Below are 20,253 nucleotides of genomic sequence, written 5' to 3' on the forward strand. Positions count from 1 at the left end.
AGATGCACAGGTATAGGACACGTGAACAAAGGCAGGCCCTAACAAAGGCAGTTCCTGCCGATTCCTCAGCTGACTGAGAGCTGGTACGTAGAAGTTACTGTGCAAACCACGCAGACTGAAGAGTGTCCCACTTTCCATGGAGCAGTCTGATGTGCTCCCCCTCCTGCTGTGCCCTGTCGCCTCACCTCAGCGTCTCTCTCTTTTTCTTCTCTTAGAGTGGCAGAAAGTCCTCGGAGTTCTCCAGATGACACGTTCTCGTCAGGAGATGCCATCTGAGATTTTTCCTCTTTAAGGCACTGAATTAAAGCTTCTTTGCTCTTCAAAGACAGCTTCAACTCCTCAATCAGTCTGAAAGAGAACAAAATTTAAATATTAATTCTGAGCTGCTCTCTTAGCTCAGTGGAGCAGGAGGAGGTAGGAAACAGGGCTAGACATCTTCAAAGTAGATGTGTCCAATGAATACACATAAACAAAATCGCATTCTGCAGGTCAGAGAGCAAGGAACAGAATTTATGTGACATTAATGAGTCCTCTTGTCTCTAGCCTGGCCCAGGGATGGAGCTCTTGAGCTGCACCACCTCTGGTCAAGCCATGCACCTGCTCAAAGACCTTCACCAGTTCCACTCCAACAGCAGATTGCTACTTTAAGTAAGAAATCCTCTCTCCAAAAGAAATCTGTCCCTGAAGGCTAAGCAAACAAACAATCAAGAGCTGGTTTGGTGGGTATAGATTTAAAAAGCAGGGCTATCTCTCCACAGCTTACAAGCAATGTTTAAAATCATACCACATCTCAAGCTAAAAGCTGCACTTTGGGATAAGGCATCCAGGCACCCAGCTCTTAAGTCATAACAGTCCCAGTTTTGTCCTGATCCCTATCACCTTGGAGCAGCTCACAAGAGAGCTTGCCCTGAAGTGATCCTGTGCCCCTCCATGCCTTTACATATGCTATCAATACCTTCTGTACAAACCCGAGAAGCACTGGAGTTCCTTAAATTATATCTTCCATCTCTGAATCTCACAGAAGCTTTGCCACCTAAAACCATAATATCTTCTAGGAAATGTGAACATTTCCCTTTTTGGGAAAACTGGAAACTCAATGTCCTTGGATCAACTGCTCTGTGACCAAGCTAAGGTTCAACCTCTCTGAGCCTGTGTTTGGACAACTTACAAGAAAAGAGTACTTCTGACATACACATGAACTCAACAAATGACCATTGCAATGCACATGTGTATGTTTTATATATAGGTGCTTATTTCTACAAGTGTGTACAGAGGTCAGAGCTCAGAGTCCAAATGCTCCAATGGCATCTGTACCTTATTTTAGCTTTGCTGGGCTACCTGCCTGGCTAGCAAGCCCCAGGAATCTACTTGTCTTTCAGCCTTGAAATGTTGGGATGTACGTCATCACACACTAAGCTTTTACATGAGTGCTGAAAATCAGAACTCAGGTCCTCATGCTCACACAGCTAGTATTTTACTCACTAAGCCAACTCCCCAAGCTAGCCCTGTATGTACTACCTTTTAAATCTTCAACAATTAACATTTTTTTTCCTGAGGACTCTCCTCCATAAAACCCTTCTGTAGCTAAGCCTAGAAAGCAACCCAGTTTTATAGAAACACAGGCCTGGAGGTCTGGCAAAGCTGCCCTCGTAAAGCACCTGGCTTCCCTGTCATAGGCCAGGAGGGAGACATGGGCAGCAAAAACACCTAGCAGTGCAGTGCATCAGAGCTCACAAATGGGATTGCATGATAGCCTAGGAAGCTGGAGGTGCAATACTGCCCTCTAGGGGTTAGGCTCTGATATAATCAGTGGGAAAATGGAGAGCTAAAAGTCACCAAATATAGATTTAAAATGGAGAAATGGGGGCCAGAAGCAGAACAACTAAAAGCTGCTGAAGGCCCAGCCCATTACAGAGCAGCAGTCTTGAGACAATAAGAAGGCACCACATTTCTGGACTTTCAAGAAAAATAAGAATTCACTCTTCCCTGAAATTCAATGCTTTAAATGCCAACAAGAAAGTCAAACTTTTAAAAACTCTATTTAGTGTGAAGAAAACATACCTATTACTTATAGCCAACCTATAGGGCTCTCCAACATGATCACCTTCATATGCAGAACAGCTCAAAACCCAGACTGAAGAAACTAGAGAAAAAGGTGACAGGAACCCAAGAACACACTTGAGAGAGTGTATGCAGGTGGGAGCCAGACCAGATTCAACAGCAGCAGGTTCCTCTGGGTGGCCAATCCAGATCCCCAGACCCCTGCTGGGCTAAAACTTCTAACTTTGACTTAGAAAGGGCTATGGGAAATTAGCAAGAAGATTTAGCTCCTGAAGATTTTCCAGAGAGGCATCTCCTAAGGGAAACAGAGGTAGCAGCTGGCTGCTGGTCTCTGGAAGTTTAACTGGGCACCTTCATCCCTGAGTCTGACATATATGTAGAGCTGACAAGCCAACTTTCTACCTGTCAAGCCAACTCTGTGCAAATGCCAGAAAAAATGCAGCCTATAGCAGGATCCCAACTTAATCATCTATATCCACGGAGAAGCCACCACTTGGACCAGTTCACACTCCTCCTCCCAAATGTCCTCTTCCCAAACAAAGCAATATATCCTGATGATCTACACGTGCAGGCTTTGTACACAAAGTATGCACACTTCGGGCCCTTGCACCTACCAACCCTCTGCATGCACAACTTCTAAGACTCCCTCTAAAGGAATCTCACACAGTCCAGAAATTCATCTCTACCAAAACATGTATTGGGATCTATCTAGCCACTCTCTACAACCACAACCACTGTTGTCTCTGTAGTTCCGTATACATGCCCAACCATGCTCAGCACTGCTTACTGCATGAATCTTCATTTCCTCCAATGCCAGCTTGACTCTAGAAACCCACTCCTCCACACCTCCACACATAGGTGCCCTCAACTCCAGTCCTAACTGCAAACATCATCATCCCACTCCTCCCTAAAATCACCTTCTTGTTGCTTATCTCCAAACTGAGTAAACTGCACTACCTCCCCTCAGTCACTCATTCGCAAAGCTGAAAGAGGGGTATGTGTTTTCCTTGGCTACCAAAGCCTTTCAAGCCCACTGTGCCCACTTCCCCTTCCATCCCCACCTGTTTGGCTGCATCTTGGTCCAGGCCTCAGTCTTGGTTGCTATCACTTACCTAGAGGTATCTGCATCAGCATGAACACCCAGAGGCAGTACGTCCCCAAGGCAAGCAAAGAACTGCTCTAAATTTGAAACTAATCATCTCATTTCTTCAAGCTCCCCACTAAGTTCTCAATGGATTCCCCCATGCCATTCAGATAAAGTCCAGATTCTTCCCTAGGCCCAGTGACCTGTCCAGCATCCCCACACTGCATATGCTACCTTCCTGCTAATCGATCAGTAGCCATTGTGACTGTCAGAACTGTTTCATGATGCTTACAATCGAATTACACTTACACAGTCACCTGACAGTGTGTCATGCCTTTGTCACTCACCTGACTTCACAGTACCACATCATCTAACATCACCATAAGAAAGGTGAGCCTGGTACACTACTTTACAAAAGAGACCACGTTCACGCATTTTACTTACTACAGAATATGGCCATGTTGGAGGAAGTGTCTCACTGTGGGGGCAGGCTTTGAGGTGCTCTTATGTGCTCAAGCTACACTGAGTATAACCCATAGATTTACTTCTGATGCCTGCATATCATGATTAGAACTCTCAGTTCCTTCTCCAGTACCATGTGTGCCTGTATGCCTCCATGACAATAACTGACTAAACCTCTGAAACTGTAAGCCAGGCTCAATTAAATGCTTTCCTTTGTAAGAGTTGCCATGGTCATGGTGTCTCTTCATAGCAATGGAAACCTAAGACAATTCCTCAGACATTCTACTCCAATGTAATCCATCTCTTGGCTCCTTGTCCCTAATTTAGCTTGTAGAATATAAAATTCTCCCAGAGAGATAAGGCTATACGCCTTCTAAGGACTTCACTGTCAAACAACAGGAAGAGAAATTGCTGACCACAACAATGATCTATGAATACCTCAGTGTGGTAGCTCTTGACTGTTCATGAATGGCACCTAGGCAGAGAAGCCAGCAAAGGGAACCCTTCTCCTGGTAACATGGCCCTAGACAAATACTGGATCAAAAAGGGATACATGGAGAGAACTCATTCGCCCCACCAAGATATAGGGGATTCAGTGTTTCAAACACATCCATTTCACAGAACAAAACTAAGGGGGCTAGCCTCTGACCTCCAGGCAGGTACACACACACACACACACACACACACACACACACACACTCTCTCTCTAAAAATTAAACTAAAAAAAGTCTCTAAAACAATGAGCCAAAAGAAAATTGAAAAGGAGAAAAAAAAAAAAAAAAAGGCTGCGGTCTAGACAATAAATGCCAGCCGTCTGAGGACCTGATTTGTAGGCACTGAAATAAGGAGACCACGACCACAGGCTCCCTCAACACTGATTCAGCCCTCTCTCACAGAATCTCAGGTTTGTTCAGCTGATGTTCACCCCATAACTGAAAACAAAGTGGCAGACCTAAAGACTATACTGGGGCACTGAGACACAAGTAAAGGCAAACAGGCACGAGACCTAAAGAGCTGGGCAGGGACCCTAGTCAGCTGGCCTGGGTTACATGTCCTGTACACTCTGCACGTGAGGGCAGCAGGTACATCAGGAATTCAAGGCCAGCCTCTGCCACCGTGAATCAGTGCCAACCTGGCCTTAACTATCTAAACAACGGAGCGGTGCACACCACTTCACAGAGCACCGAGCTGCTGAGAGAAGAAACCACAGGCACAGTCCTGTGGCAAAGACCAGAGGCTTTGGAGCCATCTCGTCCAAATGTAGATAGGTGTGGCTCTCCAGTCACCTGTGTTAGTCTCCATGATCGAAACCCCACCTCCCACTTAGAGAACAACAAATGGGACAAAAGAATCCAAATGTCAGAAGAAAATTTCAACTTACTCTTAATAACGTTTTGAGCCACAGTGGTCATTAAAGATGGCCTAACAGTTCTACTGCCCATCCATTTCTCTAAACCAACAGCTACGTTTTACTCATTAGCATTGAAGAACTCTGTATTTGGTCTACAATGTTCTTCTTTGGCCTATTGCACTGCTTAATTTGGGCCTCCAGCCAGCACTAAACAATGTGGTAGAAAATGGGTCACACAAAATTCACTAGTAATTATGGTGGGGACGAACCACTTACTGATCCTCGTAGAAAGAACCACAAATTTCCCTCCAATAGTGCCAAGCAAAACTGAGCTTCTCCTGAATGCATGGCTTGTTTTACCTCATGGGTAATGTGAATCTCAGGTCCACAAGATTGTTTTTCCGTTGGCTACCAGGAAGTTACAGACAAAAGTAAACACTAGACATGTGTAAATGGGTCTGCGTATTCCTTCACAACATGACCTTGTCTGCCGACCATCTCTCACCCACTACTATGCCTTTCCTTTTCTGTCTGCCGGACTCTGATCGCCAGTTTTTTGTCTTGCTGTACTGGCTACATTCCAGTAAGTCATTCCAATCTAGTGAAGAACAATGACAGGAGGGAGGGAAGGGGGAAAGAAGGAGAGGGGGAGATCCTCTCCCATTCCACATAATGAGATGTTAGAGCTTCGCAGGGATCAGAGCCAGACCTGTCCTTCTCTTCCAGAGCCAGAGTCATCTCCAGGTCCCCCTCCTGCATCTTCTTCATCGCCGAGAGCTTGCTTTCTAAGCTGAGCCGAAGAGCCTTCTCTGTTTCTGTCCCTGCAAAGGCCTTCTCCAGTTCTGCTTGGGCGGCTTTCACATCCTACAGTTAAATTAAATGTATTTGATGCAATTTTTCAATACAATTGGGAACATTTTGAAAGGAAATTGGATTAAAATATAAATATTTATGACTTTTTCTCCGGCACATTTCCCCTCCCTGGATGTACTATACATGGAACGAATCAGTAATAAATACATTTGCCAGCCATTTTTCCCTCTTGTATCAGAAGAGTAATGGGCACTTCCAATGGAAAAGACTCAACTCTACAAGAACTGTACTTTTGGTTTTGAAAAATCAGATCAATATTTACACCTTCAATGAGAACAAGGAGAAATGTGCTCCTTGATTCTAAATGTGTGTAAATTCCAGAGTCACCCTAATCTCCATGCAAATTCATCCCACAGCCCTCCACCCCTCACTGTTTCTTTTTAAGATAATGACTATACAATTCTAAAATACATTTCTGTATCTCCAAGGTGATTTAGGTGGTGAAAAACTGGATGCTCCTCCTGAGTACTCAGAGAAGCCACCATGGAAAATATCTTCTAAACCATGCCGGTCATGTCTGTTAGGGGAATGGCCTGGTGCTCACAGGGTGATCCGGAGTAGGCCTGTGTCTCCAACCACACAGATCACAGCCTCAGATTACACTGCAAACATAAAAGTCAAACAGAACTGGGTTCAAAGGTCACCTCTCCTGCTTACTTGCTATGTGTTTTTGTCATTTCACTCTCTGAGCTCAGGGTTCTTATTCTAGAAAACAGGGGACCCACCAATCCATTAAAAAGCTGCTGTGAGACTCCTATAGTTCCAGAAGCTAAAAACAGTGGCCTTCTCTTCCCCTCTTAGTCCCTACAGTAACACTGTCTGCCTTGGAGGGCTGCCTGTTACTTCACATTTCTTAGAGAGCAACAACAATGCTGTTATTTGCCTACTAAATGCCAGGCATGGAGCAAGCAGTCTTATGTCATACTTGATCCTGACATAACCGGAAAGTGTTGTGGAGTGGGACATTAGAATACTGCAATGTAAAATGCAGTCAGATCACCTAACACCTGTGTGATCCAAGGCAAATGACCAGGCCACTTTGTGCTGTCTGTTGCAGCATGTTTAAAAACAAAGAGAAAGAGAAAGAAAAGGGGAAATGGAAGTGGTTAACTCTCAGCTTTCTTGGAAGGATAGCTAAGAATACACACATTGGGCTTAGCAGGAGGCCTCCCCTGTGGTGAACTCTCATAGCTTAAGTTTGTGCTCCTTACTGCAGCCAGTGCTACAAGCCAGTGCAGCTGTGCTCAGTTAACACAGGCACGTGCTTCACCTGATGGGATAAAGGCAGCAAAAAGAGCAGAAGCACTGGGAAGTACAGGGAGGACAATGGGATAAAGGAGTAGGATCAAAGATGGCAACTTTCACAACTGTCTCAATTAAGGGTACAGTGGTTTCCATGGTTTGTGTAAAAACACTCCCCTCCCCCATTCAACACCACTTGGCTCACAGATTTGAATGTTTGGTCACCAGGGAACGACACCATTAGCAGATCTTGCTTGGAGTAGCTATAGCCTTGGAGGGGCAAGTGTGTCACTGGGGGTGGGCTCTGAGGTTTCAAATGCTCAAGTCAGATCCAATGTGTGTGTCTGTCTGTCTGTCCATCTCTCTCTCTCTCTTTCTCTCTCTCTCTCTTTCTCTCCCTCTCTTCCTGCCTCTCTTACTGCTGCCTGCCAAGTCAGATATAGAACTCTTAGCTACCTCTCCAGCACCATGTCTGCACGCTTCCTGCCATGGTGATAATGGAGTAAACATCTGAACTATAAGCCAGCCCCAGTTAAATGTTTTCCTTTATAAGAGTTGCCACGGGCAGCTGGGTAGTGGTGGTACATACCTTTAATCCCAACATTTGGAGGGCAGAGGTAAGTAGATCTCTGAGTTCAAGGCCAGCCTGGTCCACAGGTTCTAGGACAATGAGGGCTACATAGAAATCTTGTCTCAAAAACAAACAAACAAACAAACAAGAGTTGCCATGCTCACAGCAACAGAACCCTAAGACAGTGGTGTATATTTGTAAACATAATGTTTGGGAAGCTTAAGCAAGAGGATTCTAAATTTGAGACACCTTTACTAACTAGCAGATGCAGCCTCCAAAAATAATAATAGTAACTTATTATTATATCTTAGTCATCACAATCCTTTTGAAAGGCTCAAAACATTAAACTTTCTACTATCATCAAAATGTCACAAGTAGAAAATTTCACACCTGACCTCACTATTAAATTATTTCATAAAATTCCCTCCTAACTACATATAATGCATATGTAAAATATAGGTAAATTCATTGTCTAGTCATGGATGCCATCCCCAGGATAGCACATTAGTTATATCCAAATGTTCAGTTAATAATAAACTCACATCTAAAACACTTAGCACCTTAGGCATTTCAGAAAAGAGCTATTTACATGGTGGGACTTAATACTGGCTTAAAATACTTTCTACTGTCCTATCCAGAGGCAGCTGTTCAGCCAGGAAGCACCTGACTCCCAACTATGGTACAGGAACTGCCCGACAGAGTGAACAGCACAAGACCTACCAAAGAAGTGATATCTAGAGAGTTCCGGCAAGAGAGTGGACCATGGCTAGAGAAGAAAAGAGCTGGGTAGGCAGGCAATAGCTAATCTTAGTCCAGGCTTGCTTAGTCATTTCTTCAGTGGGCCTCAGCAGCCACCTAGGCTAGTCAGTGCTTCTTACTAATCTTACGTCCTCACGGGAAGGAAGACAACATCGTAAGGGTTATAAGATGCATACACCAAGTGCCTACAGAGAGGTTAGAATCCAGAAAACACTCAGAAATGGCTGCATTTCTGCTTAAACACGACATTCAGAAGGAAAAAAAATGTCCTAAACTCTCTCGAAGACTGACCCTTGACATCTCCAGACTTACTTCTTCTAGAAGATGTATCCTTTTAGTTAGGAGTTCTTCCACCTGCTGCACCTTCTTCCTTGCATCTTCTTTCACCCGCTGGATTTCAGAACCACCCCCTTCTGCTAGGCTCTCCACGGCTTTGCTGCAGAGAGGCAAAGGGCATGTTGCAGTTGGGCCCCTACCTGAAAGCAATTTCACCAGCCATAAAAGACAAGGGGTATTAGCCAGTCATTTCTCCCATTTACAGAACTAAGTTCCTTACTTAGTTGATTTGTAGGAGAAATCATCCATACTCTTATCCCACAGGATACTAATCAACATTGTAACACACAGACTTTTGGTTACTGTCTACCCAAACAGAACCATTTAGTATATATTAGTGAACTAATTTCATCACTTACTACACTGAAAACACCCTTTAGAGTCAGTAAATATAAATCTTAAAGCTTACATATTAATTCACTGTATGGCATATACTTTATGAAGTCAATTCTCTATATTTTAAAGACCTAAATTATTTCTGATGCAACACATTTGATTGATAATACCAATAAAAATCTGAGAGGAGGTGCCTGGCACAAAGCAACCACTCCCTCAATGTCGGTGGTGCGGTTTAATGGTTCCTGGAGACACAGAAAGGGAATCACTAAGTCCAAGCACACTCTAACACTCTTGATTGCAACTGCCAATTTCCCACCAGTACTCTTCTACCAGTGGTAGGTAAGGAGGCCTGGGAATCAAGGCAGAAGATCAGTGTGCAACAAATACATATTCGAGGTCAGAGCTTGCATGCTTCTCCTGCACCAGCATGAGGGCAAGCATTTTAAGTACAGAAAGACAGATTCAACATAGGCTACCACTTAGGATATGAAGAGGGGAGTAGGTACAAGATTCCTGTACCTCGTGTTACTGTGATATTAAACACCCAAGGCACTCTGCTGCGGCTCCTCAGAATGTTCTCTCTGTGGACAATCAGGGGTGGGCATGACTCTAAACCCAGCGCCAAGACCACTGATTCAGAAAGAAAAGCAGTGACGGCTGCACTGCCGTGAGTCTTCCATCCTGGCTTCTCTCTACAGGACTGCAGTGTCCAGAGGAACACTGAGGAAATGGCTCCACCTAAAGCTGGCTTCTCAGAAAAACAGCAACAGAAAACCAAACCAGACTCCCGCCCCTCTCCTCCCTAGCCTGAATTAAGGAGTATATAAACTTCCCTAACCCGAAACCCTGTGACCAGATAGATGCTCACACACTGGGCCACGTGAAGCATTCATCCAGTACAGTACCACCCAGAGGGCTGTGCCGCCTTTCCAAGTCTCCCACAGAAACCACCTGCAAACAAAGGTTTTATTTATACCTAGTTTTCCTTTCAGCAAGGTTTCAGAAAGCCATCATAATATCACATTAATGGAATCCAGCGTGAATAACTAAAAGGAGGAACACCATCTCAGGCTGGACAGATCTGCTTCTAAATTCTAACTCTATTCCATCCGCAGTGTGGCTCTGGGTAAATTACCTAGCCTCAGTAAATTAGCTGTTACACCTCAGTCTCCTCATGTGAAAAATGAGATGATTACCTCTTAGAACTAATGGGCTACCACACGGGGTCCTCTGCAGTCCTGCCTCAGCACTCTGTATGAGTGCCCCCCACATCCTGCTGTGAGGCCTCCCCTGTGAGGCCAGGGCAGCACAGGCCCTGCTGTGCTGCTGAGAGGCCTCCTGCTACCCCTCTGCTGGAGTCTGAGCTCAGAACTGAGGCCAACACGCTCATTTCCTGATTGCTGCCCTCAGTGTCCTCAGCCCCTACTCCCTCAGCTGATTGCTGGTGTTAGTGCTATTTCCAATTCACACGACTCACAGTCATTTCTGTCACTCCCTAAGAGGCATTCGATGACAAAAAGAGTTCTAAACTGGTCTCCTCTCTTTTGCAAGCTGTAGATAGAGACGTATCTTTCTCTGCATGTGATGTGTGGTATATGCACACATGAGTGGATACCCACACATATATGTGTAATGGAGGACAAAGGGTGACACTGTTTTCTATTGCTCTCCACCCCATTCAGTCATTCATTCATTCATTAAGTTTGAAACAGGGTTTTTCCCTGATTCTGCAGCTCCCTAAACAGCAAACTCCATCTCCCCTGTCAGCCCACCATCAACATTAGGGTTAAAAACACCTTATCTTGATTTGATACAGGTGCTGCAAATTCAAACTTGGGTCCCTGTGCTTGTACAACAAACACTTAAGCACTAAGCTCCTATAGAGATGTTTCTGGTCTTGGATTTCTTCTACCCTGGGGCTTTACAGAGTCCCCTGTATGGCCTTTCACTCTGCTGCACTCTGGTTTCCCTCACATCAGTTCAGATCTAATCTTGCTATTTCACAGCCTGAATCACATATGCTGTCAAGAGGCTGTACAATTTTTAACAACTACTAGCATTATTCAGTTTGTTTGTGTTTTAGTTATACCAATAAAATATATTCACAATAATAAATGTTCCAACTTTTCATTTATCATCTTTGTATTTTACAGTTACTGTAGCAATAAAATTTATACTCAGCAGTATGGTGCAATTTTCTTCTGCTAATGGAATTATTATTTTTTGTTTATGTTTTAAAGTTACAGAGATAAAAATTTACTCCCAACAATATGACTGTTTTTGGTTTTAATGGCCCCTTATTGTAACTGATACACAGAACAATGGAAAAGTAGCACATAGATATGTTTGCAAGGCAGAGTGAGCTCAGGAGCTGCTCCAAAACCAACCTGTTAGTTCTCTGGATCTCAGCTTTCTCTTCACTCAAATGGGAACACTGGCAGCCTCAGACAATTGTCAGTCACTGCACATACAGGTTTAGGATTAAGTCGAACTGAACCAATGTTAATTCTCTTCCCCCACCCTTTGTTCTGTTTTTTTGTTTTTCTTTTTGTTTTTTTAAATCTGGCAAGTATAGATCAGGCCTCAGAGGTCTATACCAGCTGTCCACTCAATATGAGAGAACCTTCCGTAAACACTCTTCTCATTTACTATTCTTAACTGTCATAGTTTCCTTTAGGTTATTTCCATTTGAATTCGAGTTGTCCTTTTGCTGTGGCAAAGCCCATGTCCTATCCCTTCCCCAAAGAAAATCAAACTCAGAAAAAGAACTGACAGCATTTACATCAACATCTACCCAGGACACACGGCTGGGTTCTGGGTAGTCAGAGGCAAAAGGGAGAGCCCCATCACAGCTAACAGGTAGATACTAAAAGCCACTTAGAGATATTGTGAAACCTAGCACCCAATGAGACAACTGAGAGTTGATCTTTAACCCAGGTTGTGACCATTCTGTCCAAGACCACAGCCTTTCTCTTCACCAGACCTGACTCCCTCCTCTGTGATCTACCTGAATAATGATGTACTGTGCGTGGGTGTGAAAACATGGAAAAGAGCTACTCATGTGAGATGCCAGAGAGGTCTATGGAAGAGGCCAGTGCCGGCTACAAGAAGGAACAAGGATCCCAGTCTGAGCCTTCTGGATAGGAAGGCACTGGGCAGGGAGGGTTAAGAAGGGAAGACATCTGTTCAGAAGAAGCTAGAGAAGTAAAACAAGAACAACTGTGAAACCTGTAAAATGTGCTGGGGACAGAGGTGGGAGAAAGGAAGCTGAAATGGGCAGGTGAATATGAACACCCGTCAACAGGAACTAAAACCTTATGCCAGACATTATCTCCAAATGTCCCCCACAGGCTCTTGCACTTAAACACTTAGTCCCCCACTGGTGGCACTGTTGGAGAAAGGTATAGAACTCCAATGGAGGAACAGGAAGTAGGCTTTGAGGTTTCCAAGACTGATGCTACATCTTGCTTCTGCTTTCTGCTCCCTGGCTCTGGGTAAAACTGTGACCAGCCAGCTTCCTATTCCTTACATAGCTTCCCTGCCATAATGGATTCTATCCTGTGGGACAGTAAAACCATGCCATGAAGCTTGGTAAGGTAGAGAGGGTCTGAGACCCTAGAGGCATGTACCCTGAGACAGTAGGTGCCTGGAACATGTACCATACTTACCACATAAGGAAATGTGACCTGTGGTCACCTAGGCCCACAGCAGAGTTCTCCATGCTAATGAGGTAACTAGAGACCCTGAGGGTTTAGCCAATAAGCTTCCCTTCCCAGACATTCCTCCCAGCAAAAGGTATTTAATCTCAGCTCCATGCTGAGAAGTTGGTATGCATCCATTTTCCACGATGAACAGTCAAATTCAACAGTTTAGAACCATCTCTTTTATCAAGATCCACTGTGGTAAGCCACGGAGAAGGCCTTCGACTACCAAGCTACAGTTTAATTCTCCTGTAGAAGGCTTCTCTGCTCTTCCAGCCACAATCACCACTAAGCTAAAGACAATCACCACTGCGCTAAGCTGGAGCTCCCCCCATTTCCCCAGGCTAGATGCTGTCCTCAACTGCAGGCCCCTGACTCCGCTTGCAAATCCTCCAGACTCAGGGACACCTAGATGTCCAGGAGTTTGGGACCCTCCAGTCCTGGCCAGCCCTGATCCTTCACTCCCCATTCCTCTGTTCAGCACCCCAGGGATAGCTGGGTGCCCCAGGGTTTGGGAACCCCAGCTTTGGCTTTCCCATATCTCAGGCTTCATTTGTCTACCTCAGAAGCAGTGTCTTGATGTTTCCCTGAAGCCCACCACCCGCCCAGCAGTGACATAGGATAAGTATCCATCTACCAGAACCCCTTCTACTCCTAGGGATTTTCATCAGTGAGAACAAATGAACTCCCTTAACAGCAATACACTTAACAACACAGGTGACTTGACTCTCACAAATACAATAGAGGACTTACTGTATAATTCCATTTATATGAAGTTCAAAAATAGGTAGAACAAACCAATTATGTTCAGAACAGTGGAAATCTGGGGAGGAAAAGAGGATGCTCCAAAAACATGAAAGGAAGGGGCTTTCTGGAAGCTTGATGATGTATCCTCTCTAGTTCTGACAAGAGTTCCACATATGTGCTTGCTTCATAAAAAAAATCTATCATGCTGTACCCTTAAGTGTGGTTCATTTTCTTAGAACTACATTATGCTTTTAAAACAGTTGAAAAACAAGTAATTAAATAAAAACTACAACTACTTGGGGTCCTCAGAAGTCAGTCAGAGTACATGTTGCTTAGAAAAGTGGCTCCCTGTGTTTCACTGCCCAGCCCAATACCCACATGCAGGACCCGATGGGCAAGCTCCTGGGGTAACAGGTACTCACGAGGCTTTGACGAGCAACTGATCTCTCTCCTGGAGCTCACGCTTCAGACTTTCCACTTCCACCTTGAGTTCAATGTTCTTCCAGAGACAATAAGGTAAGAAAAGATACAGTGTAAGGTGCAGGAGTAGCGAGCGTTGCTGGTAGGCAACCTACTTCTGGCCTGGACTGGCTATGCCACACTTAGAATAGCAGAGGCTAGGAACAATACCGTCATTAGTCCTGAGGCACAGAGAAAGGAGAATTATTAAGTACTGGTGGTCTCAAAAGAAAGCCCTGGATTCCTAGAGACTTGGAACAATTATGTAAATGTTCCAAGTGTCTAACAGCCAGAGCATTCAAATATCTAGACATAAATGTCATACAAGTACGGCTGATTTAAAAATTGTTTGCCCTCCGCCAGGCAAATTTACAGTTTGCTTTTCCCATTCGAAGGCAATTACTTCTAGCTGTTTACAATCATGCATGTGTTGTTACAGTGGAAACGTGCTGCAGACTTAAAAACTAAAATAAAATAAAACTTGTGAATGGATAAATGGGAGGCTGCAGCACAGCCTGTCTTATTTCGGTTTGATTTCAGTACATTCACAAAAAGCCCAGCTTATGTGGGGAATTGTCTTGAAGGGCCATCACAGCATCAACCATTTTTTCCTTAAGATTTGGGAACAAAGGAAGTTACATATGGCCTTGGGCTCAGAACTCACTCATGAGAACAAAATGACAATCTTTGGCAGGTGGCAGCCAGTGGGAGGCAGCAGAGTAATGACAGGCTTCTGACTTAGCCACAAATGTAGTCCAGACAGAATGCACAAAGAATTCATGTGGTGGAGACTTGGGTAAAGCCTGCAAGGGACTGCTATTGACCCACGATTCCTCTGAATTCTCTGTTTTTAAATAATTTTCCCTATCACACTAGTGTTTTAAAAATAACATTTTCATAAAATTCACAATTCAAAAAACAGACTCATTCCCTCATGCCAAGTAGGCCTGGAGAAGGAACACTCCAGTCAGTGGTGCAGCCCACACAGAGAGGCCTGGGATGTGGGATCTGAGGAACATGGCCCCTTCCCAGGAGGAGATAGCAGCAAGTCAATGTACACTCATTTATTATGTCAAACACTTGAGTGCTGGTAACAGACTCTAGAACTAAGGACACTGAAGTCAACATGACAGACCGAGGCTCTGCCATCATGAGAATAAAGCAACTGGCAGTGTGACCCTACGCCTGTCCTTAGATGGCATGGCACAGGGATAAGACAACAGAGCTGTGACTGTCAGATCCAACACTGCGAAGCAGGACCAACGGGATTCCATGATATGGGGACGGGAGAAACACATAAGCACTAGAGAAACCTGTGCCGCTTGCTGCACTGTCAGGCGGCACCTGAAGAAGTCTCTCTGTAAGGCAGATGCACTCTCTAGAATAAAGGTTCTTTTGGGTAATGGTGAAGACCCTGAGTGCTAATGCACGATGTCTTCATGTGTGCCTCTGTGAGAAATACCCCCCAAGCCTTGGGTTCCTCCACCAGCTCCCACAGAGCAGAGTGGAAGGGAGCTGACACAGTGTGTTCTAGGAGTGGGGCTTGTGCATAAACCAAGCATTAAGGATGGCTAGCTAGCATGTGTAAGTTGCCCAGTCACAGTATCTCAAGCTCTATACTTGTTTGTATGATGACAGTCATTTTCAAACCAAGAATTAGAATGTCTTCAGCACACAAAATGGACTATTATAAAGCTATAAAAGATTCAAACAGCTCTTAAACTACTTTTGGAAAAGACATTCATGAAATCATTTGCAAAATGCAGAACAGAACATACTGGGACTTATGCAAAAGGGGGTTATACACAGAGATTTATGTAAAGTTTTACATAAAACTCCTTCTTTACAGGCCATTGATAACACTGGTTAGATCCAGGGATCCAGGGTTCAGAGTAGAGCATCTTCTCAAGACACAAATTTTAGGGTTTCTACATTCTGAACCTGAAGTATACACAAGGACACAAAAGCTTGATGAGGGAGGGAGATAATTAAACTAGGCCACCCAGTCTGTGAAGAGGAGGAGAGGAAAGAATACATTGAAGTGGGCAGATCAGGCTCAAACCCAGTGTGTAGCACCATGACATGGGGCAAGTTACTGACATTCCCCAAGCCTCCATTTCCTCACTATAAGACCAAGAAAATCTCTACTGCCTGGGACTGTCTTGAGAATCAAAATAAAATGACCAATGCAGTTTGACACTCTGCCACCTAAAGTCCTCAGATGCTTGTTCACAGTGTACACAGTGTTTCAAGGGAAACTATTGGTTTCCCTTGAAATTCTGATTGCATCACTACTGCCTCCAAAGAGAGGCTATCCTCTTTGTCTTTCTGCCCTGACAGTGTAGGAAGAAACTGCCTTCAGTGACAAAGGAGCTTTATCAGCTCCTGTGGGCTGAAAGGGGCCCAGAAGAATGGTATGATCCCTTTTTAAGAAAACCTATGCGGCACACTCCATTCCCCACCACCGACACTCCACGAGAGATCCTTTCCTCTCTTCAAAAGTTTGCACCAGTACAAACATCAGAGGAGGGAAGATGGAAAAATTCCCAAGCCAGGGGCTAATCTACCAGCAAAAGCTAAGAAATGGGCACCTGTATACTATTTGGATTCACAGCCTATCTAGAAGGCCAAATTCTTCTTGCAACGTTTTGAAACAAAGTCTGGTTATAGACATAGACCTCCAGGTTAAGGAAGAAACTTTTTCTGACAGTTTTAAGCAAATACACAAAGATATAACAGTCAAACTGCAGCAAATCTGACCAGCCTAACTCTTGGAGACCAGAGTCTATATATAAGCCAGTGATGGGGACTATCCAGTGATTGCTTGCTGGAGGATCCAGCCACCTGCCCCCCTTTACTCCAATTTGTACTTGTCACCATTTACACCTGTCACCCAGGTTACATCTAAACAGCATTTCACTGTGGAAACAAGCCCAGAGCCAGGCTGAGTGGCTAAAAGTTACTGTTTGGTACCACTAGCTTTCAATTCTAAAGGTATTCTACCATTACAAAAACTGCCTAATTATAAAAAGACAACTGAGACCAAGACTGTGAGTCAGAAATCTGATGTCAAAAAGATTAAAAGACTGCCTTTAAATCATACACCTGTTTACTGAGGGCTGCCCTAGTATCATGTTGTTTCCCATAATCAATCCAAATTAAACGACAACAGCTCCAGCTGTTCAGGCTAACGCTGAGAACAAATACCAGTCAATTGTCTTCCGGGAAAAACTGTGAGCAAAAACAGAAGCCAAAAGTGGCTATTCACCTTCTTGTAGATGTGCTCTGTGGGGCCAGCAAACTCCTGCTGTATCCTCTCCTCAAGGAAGTAGATCCGGAGCTTTAGATTGAAGTTCTCCTTCTTCAGCTCAGTGATTTGCTGCAAAGCAAGCACAGAACATTCATCTGGAGCACAGCACCTGCACCAAATGTCAACAAGAGCTTACCTTGGTTGCAATCATACCAATCCACCAGGGCGGCTGGTTCCCACAAACCACACGGAGGGCAACCTGAGTACCAAAATGAATGCGGAATAACAGAAATAAACAAGTAAAAAGAATGCATGACTCCATATCACTAGGAGAAGGGCCTGGGGATGGGGAAGAGGAGAAGAATGGAATGAGGATGAGGAGGATGGGGTGGGATAGAATTAGATGGAAGGAAAGAGGAATAGAGAGAAATGAAGAGGGAAAGGAGGAAAAAACTCTTCAAGAGAAATCATTAATACATGTATAGGACAGTAAGAGTCACTGTTACATAACTTTTACAGTAATAATGACTTCAGATTAGAACCATCATCACGTTAAATGGCATCAGAGGACACACCACCAAAGTGCAGAACATTCAAACTCAACAGATTGCCCACAAATGTCTTACTAGTAACAAAAAATGGGGGGCTTCACAATATGGAACTCTAGTAAATACCAACCTAATCAAGAAAAGTATAACTATTATCACCACTGATAGATGAAACTTTGTCATGGGCCTCCTGAAATAAACCAGTGAGGGCAAACAATTCAGCTAAAGGACTCCAGTTTGCAGTCATTAACCCGAATTCCATCAAGGAGTCAATCAGAAGAATCTAAATTGATGGACTATGCAAAACAGTAGACCTAAATTCTTCAAAAGCCCTAATGACAATCTAGTACAAATGATAGGGGGAGACTGCTAAACAAACTGAGGTTACACAAACAAGACTGGGAGCACAACAGAGGACTCTCAAACGTTTAAATATATGGCATATGGTGATGATAACTAAGGAAAAATGAGAAGGAACACTTGATTCTCTAGGAGAGTGTCCTAACAAGGAGAATCCTACCAAAGCACATAGGGTGCGACATGGTGGCATCTGCAGCTAAGTAAGACTGCTGGGGGAGGAAAGAGAAGAGACAGCAAATGTAGACACTGACTGGTCAATCTACTATGATCTATAATTGCACAACTTTTCTCTGCCTTTGAAATCTGTCAAAATAAGGTGGTGGGGCTATTAAATAAGATGCTATTTACTGATAGGATAAAACTTGAGAGATGGGATACCTTTGGTGGGCCTGTGCAAAGGTGTACCCCTAAGAAATTATGCCACAAAACAGATCTAGAGGAAGAGCTTTATTCAGGGAGGGCAGAGTGAAAAGTCATCTAGGAGTGGGGATATGAGAGAGAAATAGAGGCAGACATGCAGACAGACAGACAAGGAGACAGGGAAAGAGAATGAGACACATATGAGAGATGGTAGAGAGGTCTGGGGTGGCTGGTGGCCCTTTATGTGCAGCACCTAATCTAGCACAATTGGGCCAGGCAATGACTAGGGCTAAAGAGCAGTGAAAATAGCAGTTTACTAACATTCCCTAAGACTATTGTGTAAATGAGCATTGAGTCTCAGCTCTTAAGCTATACTATGTACATATTACAAGACCAAAGATCACACCAACAGTACCATAGCTGGGCTCCTATCCTGCTGGGACTCAAACAATCTGATCTGCCTGGTAGGCCCCACTGACTATGGGAAATAGCTGACATTCTGATTCCTTGATCCAGCATTCTGAGCAGGCTAACAAAAAGACTAGCCTAGCTCAAAGGAGACATTAACCTACACACTAAGTAACTTCCTACATCAAAACAACACCACTGTGCTTAAACAGCTAAATATTTTCAAAGTCCTCCCACCAACCTCAAATTCTGCTTCTTTGCTTCATGTTTTAAATCTTTGCCTTGTTGGGGGATGGGGAATGCCTCTCCTCAGGACTGTAGTCAGGAATAACAGAAGCATGGGCAGAAAGGACTTGAAAAGTGAGCATCTGGAAACACTAATGAAGGACTCCTCAGTGCTAAACAGTTTCTTACCATTCACCGATAACACTTAGGCATTTTTTTTTATAATTCACTGAAGTATTCACAAATGTGCAGCACATACCTTATGTATCATAAGAACCCTGTAAAAAGTTCATAAAGTCAAATTGTATGTGGTTACTTTAAATTTAATTTAAAAGTCAACAGTCTACAGTTAAGTAAATCATGGTATGTCCACTGATTGGAGTATTACAAAGACCTAACAAAGAAAGGACAGTTGGTATACTCATATAAAATATCTCTAAGATATTAAATAGAAATGCTATGATATACAACATTATATATGGTAGGCTATTGCGTACACAAAGGAAGAGAGACGGTAAAATAGTTAAACAAGAAACGATGAGAGGGTGCATCATTCCACTTAGATGCTGAGCCTCTGCTTCTTTATCTCTAACACAGGAAGGATAAAATCAGTCTCATAGGCTTCTCTGAGGAGAAAATTTGACTATATAAATATATAAAACCTGGGCCTGGCGTAGTGGGACACACTTGCAATCCCACCATTCAGGAAGTTAATGAAGGAGGATAGTAAGGATGGGCACCCTGAACAACATGGTGACACTGTCTCAAACCACTTCCAATAAAAAAATGTAACACCATGTGCCTTGAAATGAGTCAGAAAAAGAATCAGCATAGAAATAATGTTTTAAAAGAGAGCCAAACCAAAGTTGTAAAATGGAAACTGCAAAGGCCAAAAAAGAACAACAGCCAAATGGGCTCAAAACAGACAAACCTAAACTCAAATCAGCAGAAATCCAACAGGAAAGAACAGCAAAATGAAAACTTGAAAATCATTAATATAACCTGAGACAACATCCAAAACTCCAACGTTCATCAAAGTTTCTAAAATATTAAAAGATAAATAAGGGAAAGCGTATGTTTCAGAAAAAAATACCCAGGGAAATAATTTAAAACATTC

The 20,253-nt window shown here is 43.7% G+C and overlaps 1 protein-coding gene across 16 annotated transcripts in view; it reads right to left on the bottom strand.

Moving 5' to 3' along the window:
* Cdk5rap2 (CDK5 regulatory subunit associated protein 2) overlaps positions 1–20,253 on the bottom strand; it is a 168,604-nt gene that overhangs the window by 121,447 nt on the left and 26,904 nt on the right. For all 16 annotated transcript variants that reach the window (XM_039109347.2, XM_063287220.1, XM_017593184.3 and 13 more), the window contains 5 exons: positions 17,254–17,364; positions 13,949–14,025; positions 8,716–8,839; positions 5,668–5,822; positions 186–348 (listed from right to left, as the gene is read on the bottom strand). In XM_039109347.2, the coding sequence (XP_038965275.1) occupies positions 186–348; positions 5,668–5,822; positions 8,716–8,839; positions 13,949–14,025; positions 17,254–17,364 (630 nt within the window). The remainder of the gene's footprint in view (positions 1–185; positions 349–5,667; positions 5,823–8,715; positions 8,840–13,948; positions 14,026–17,253; positions 17,365–20,253) is intronic.

This window comes from Rattus norvegicus, chromosome 5 (genome assembly GCF_036323735.1).
Source record: "Rattus norvegicus strain BN/NHsdMcwi chromosome 5, GRCr8, whole genome shotgun sequence".
Lineage (NCBI taxonomy): Eukaryota > Metazoa > Chordata > Mammalia > Rodentia > Muridae > Rattus > Rattus norvegicus.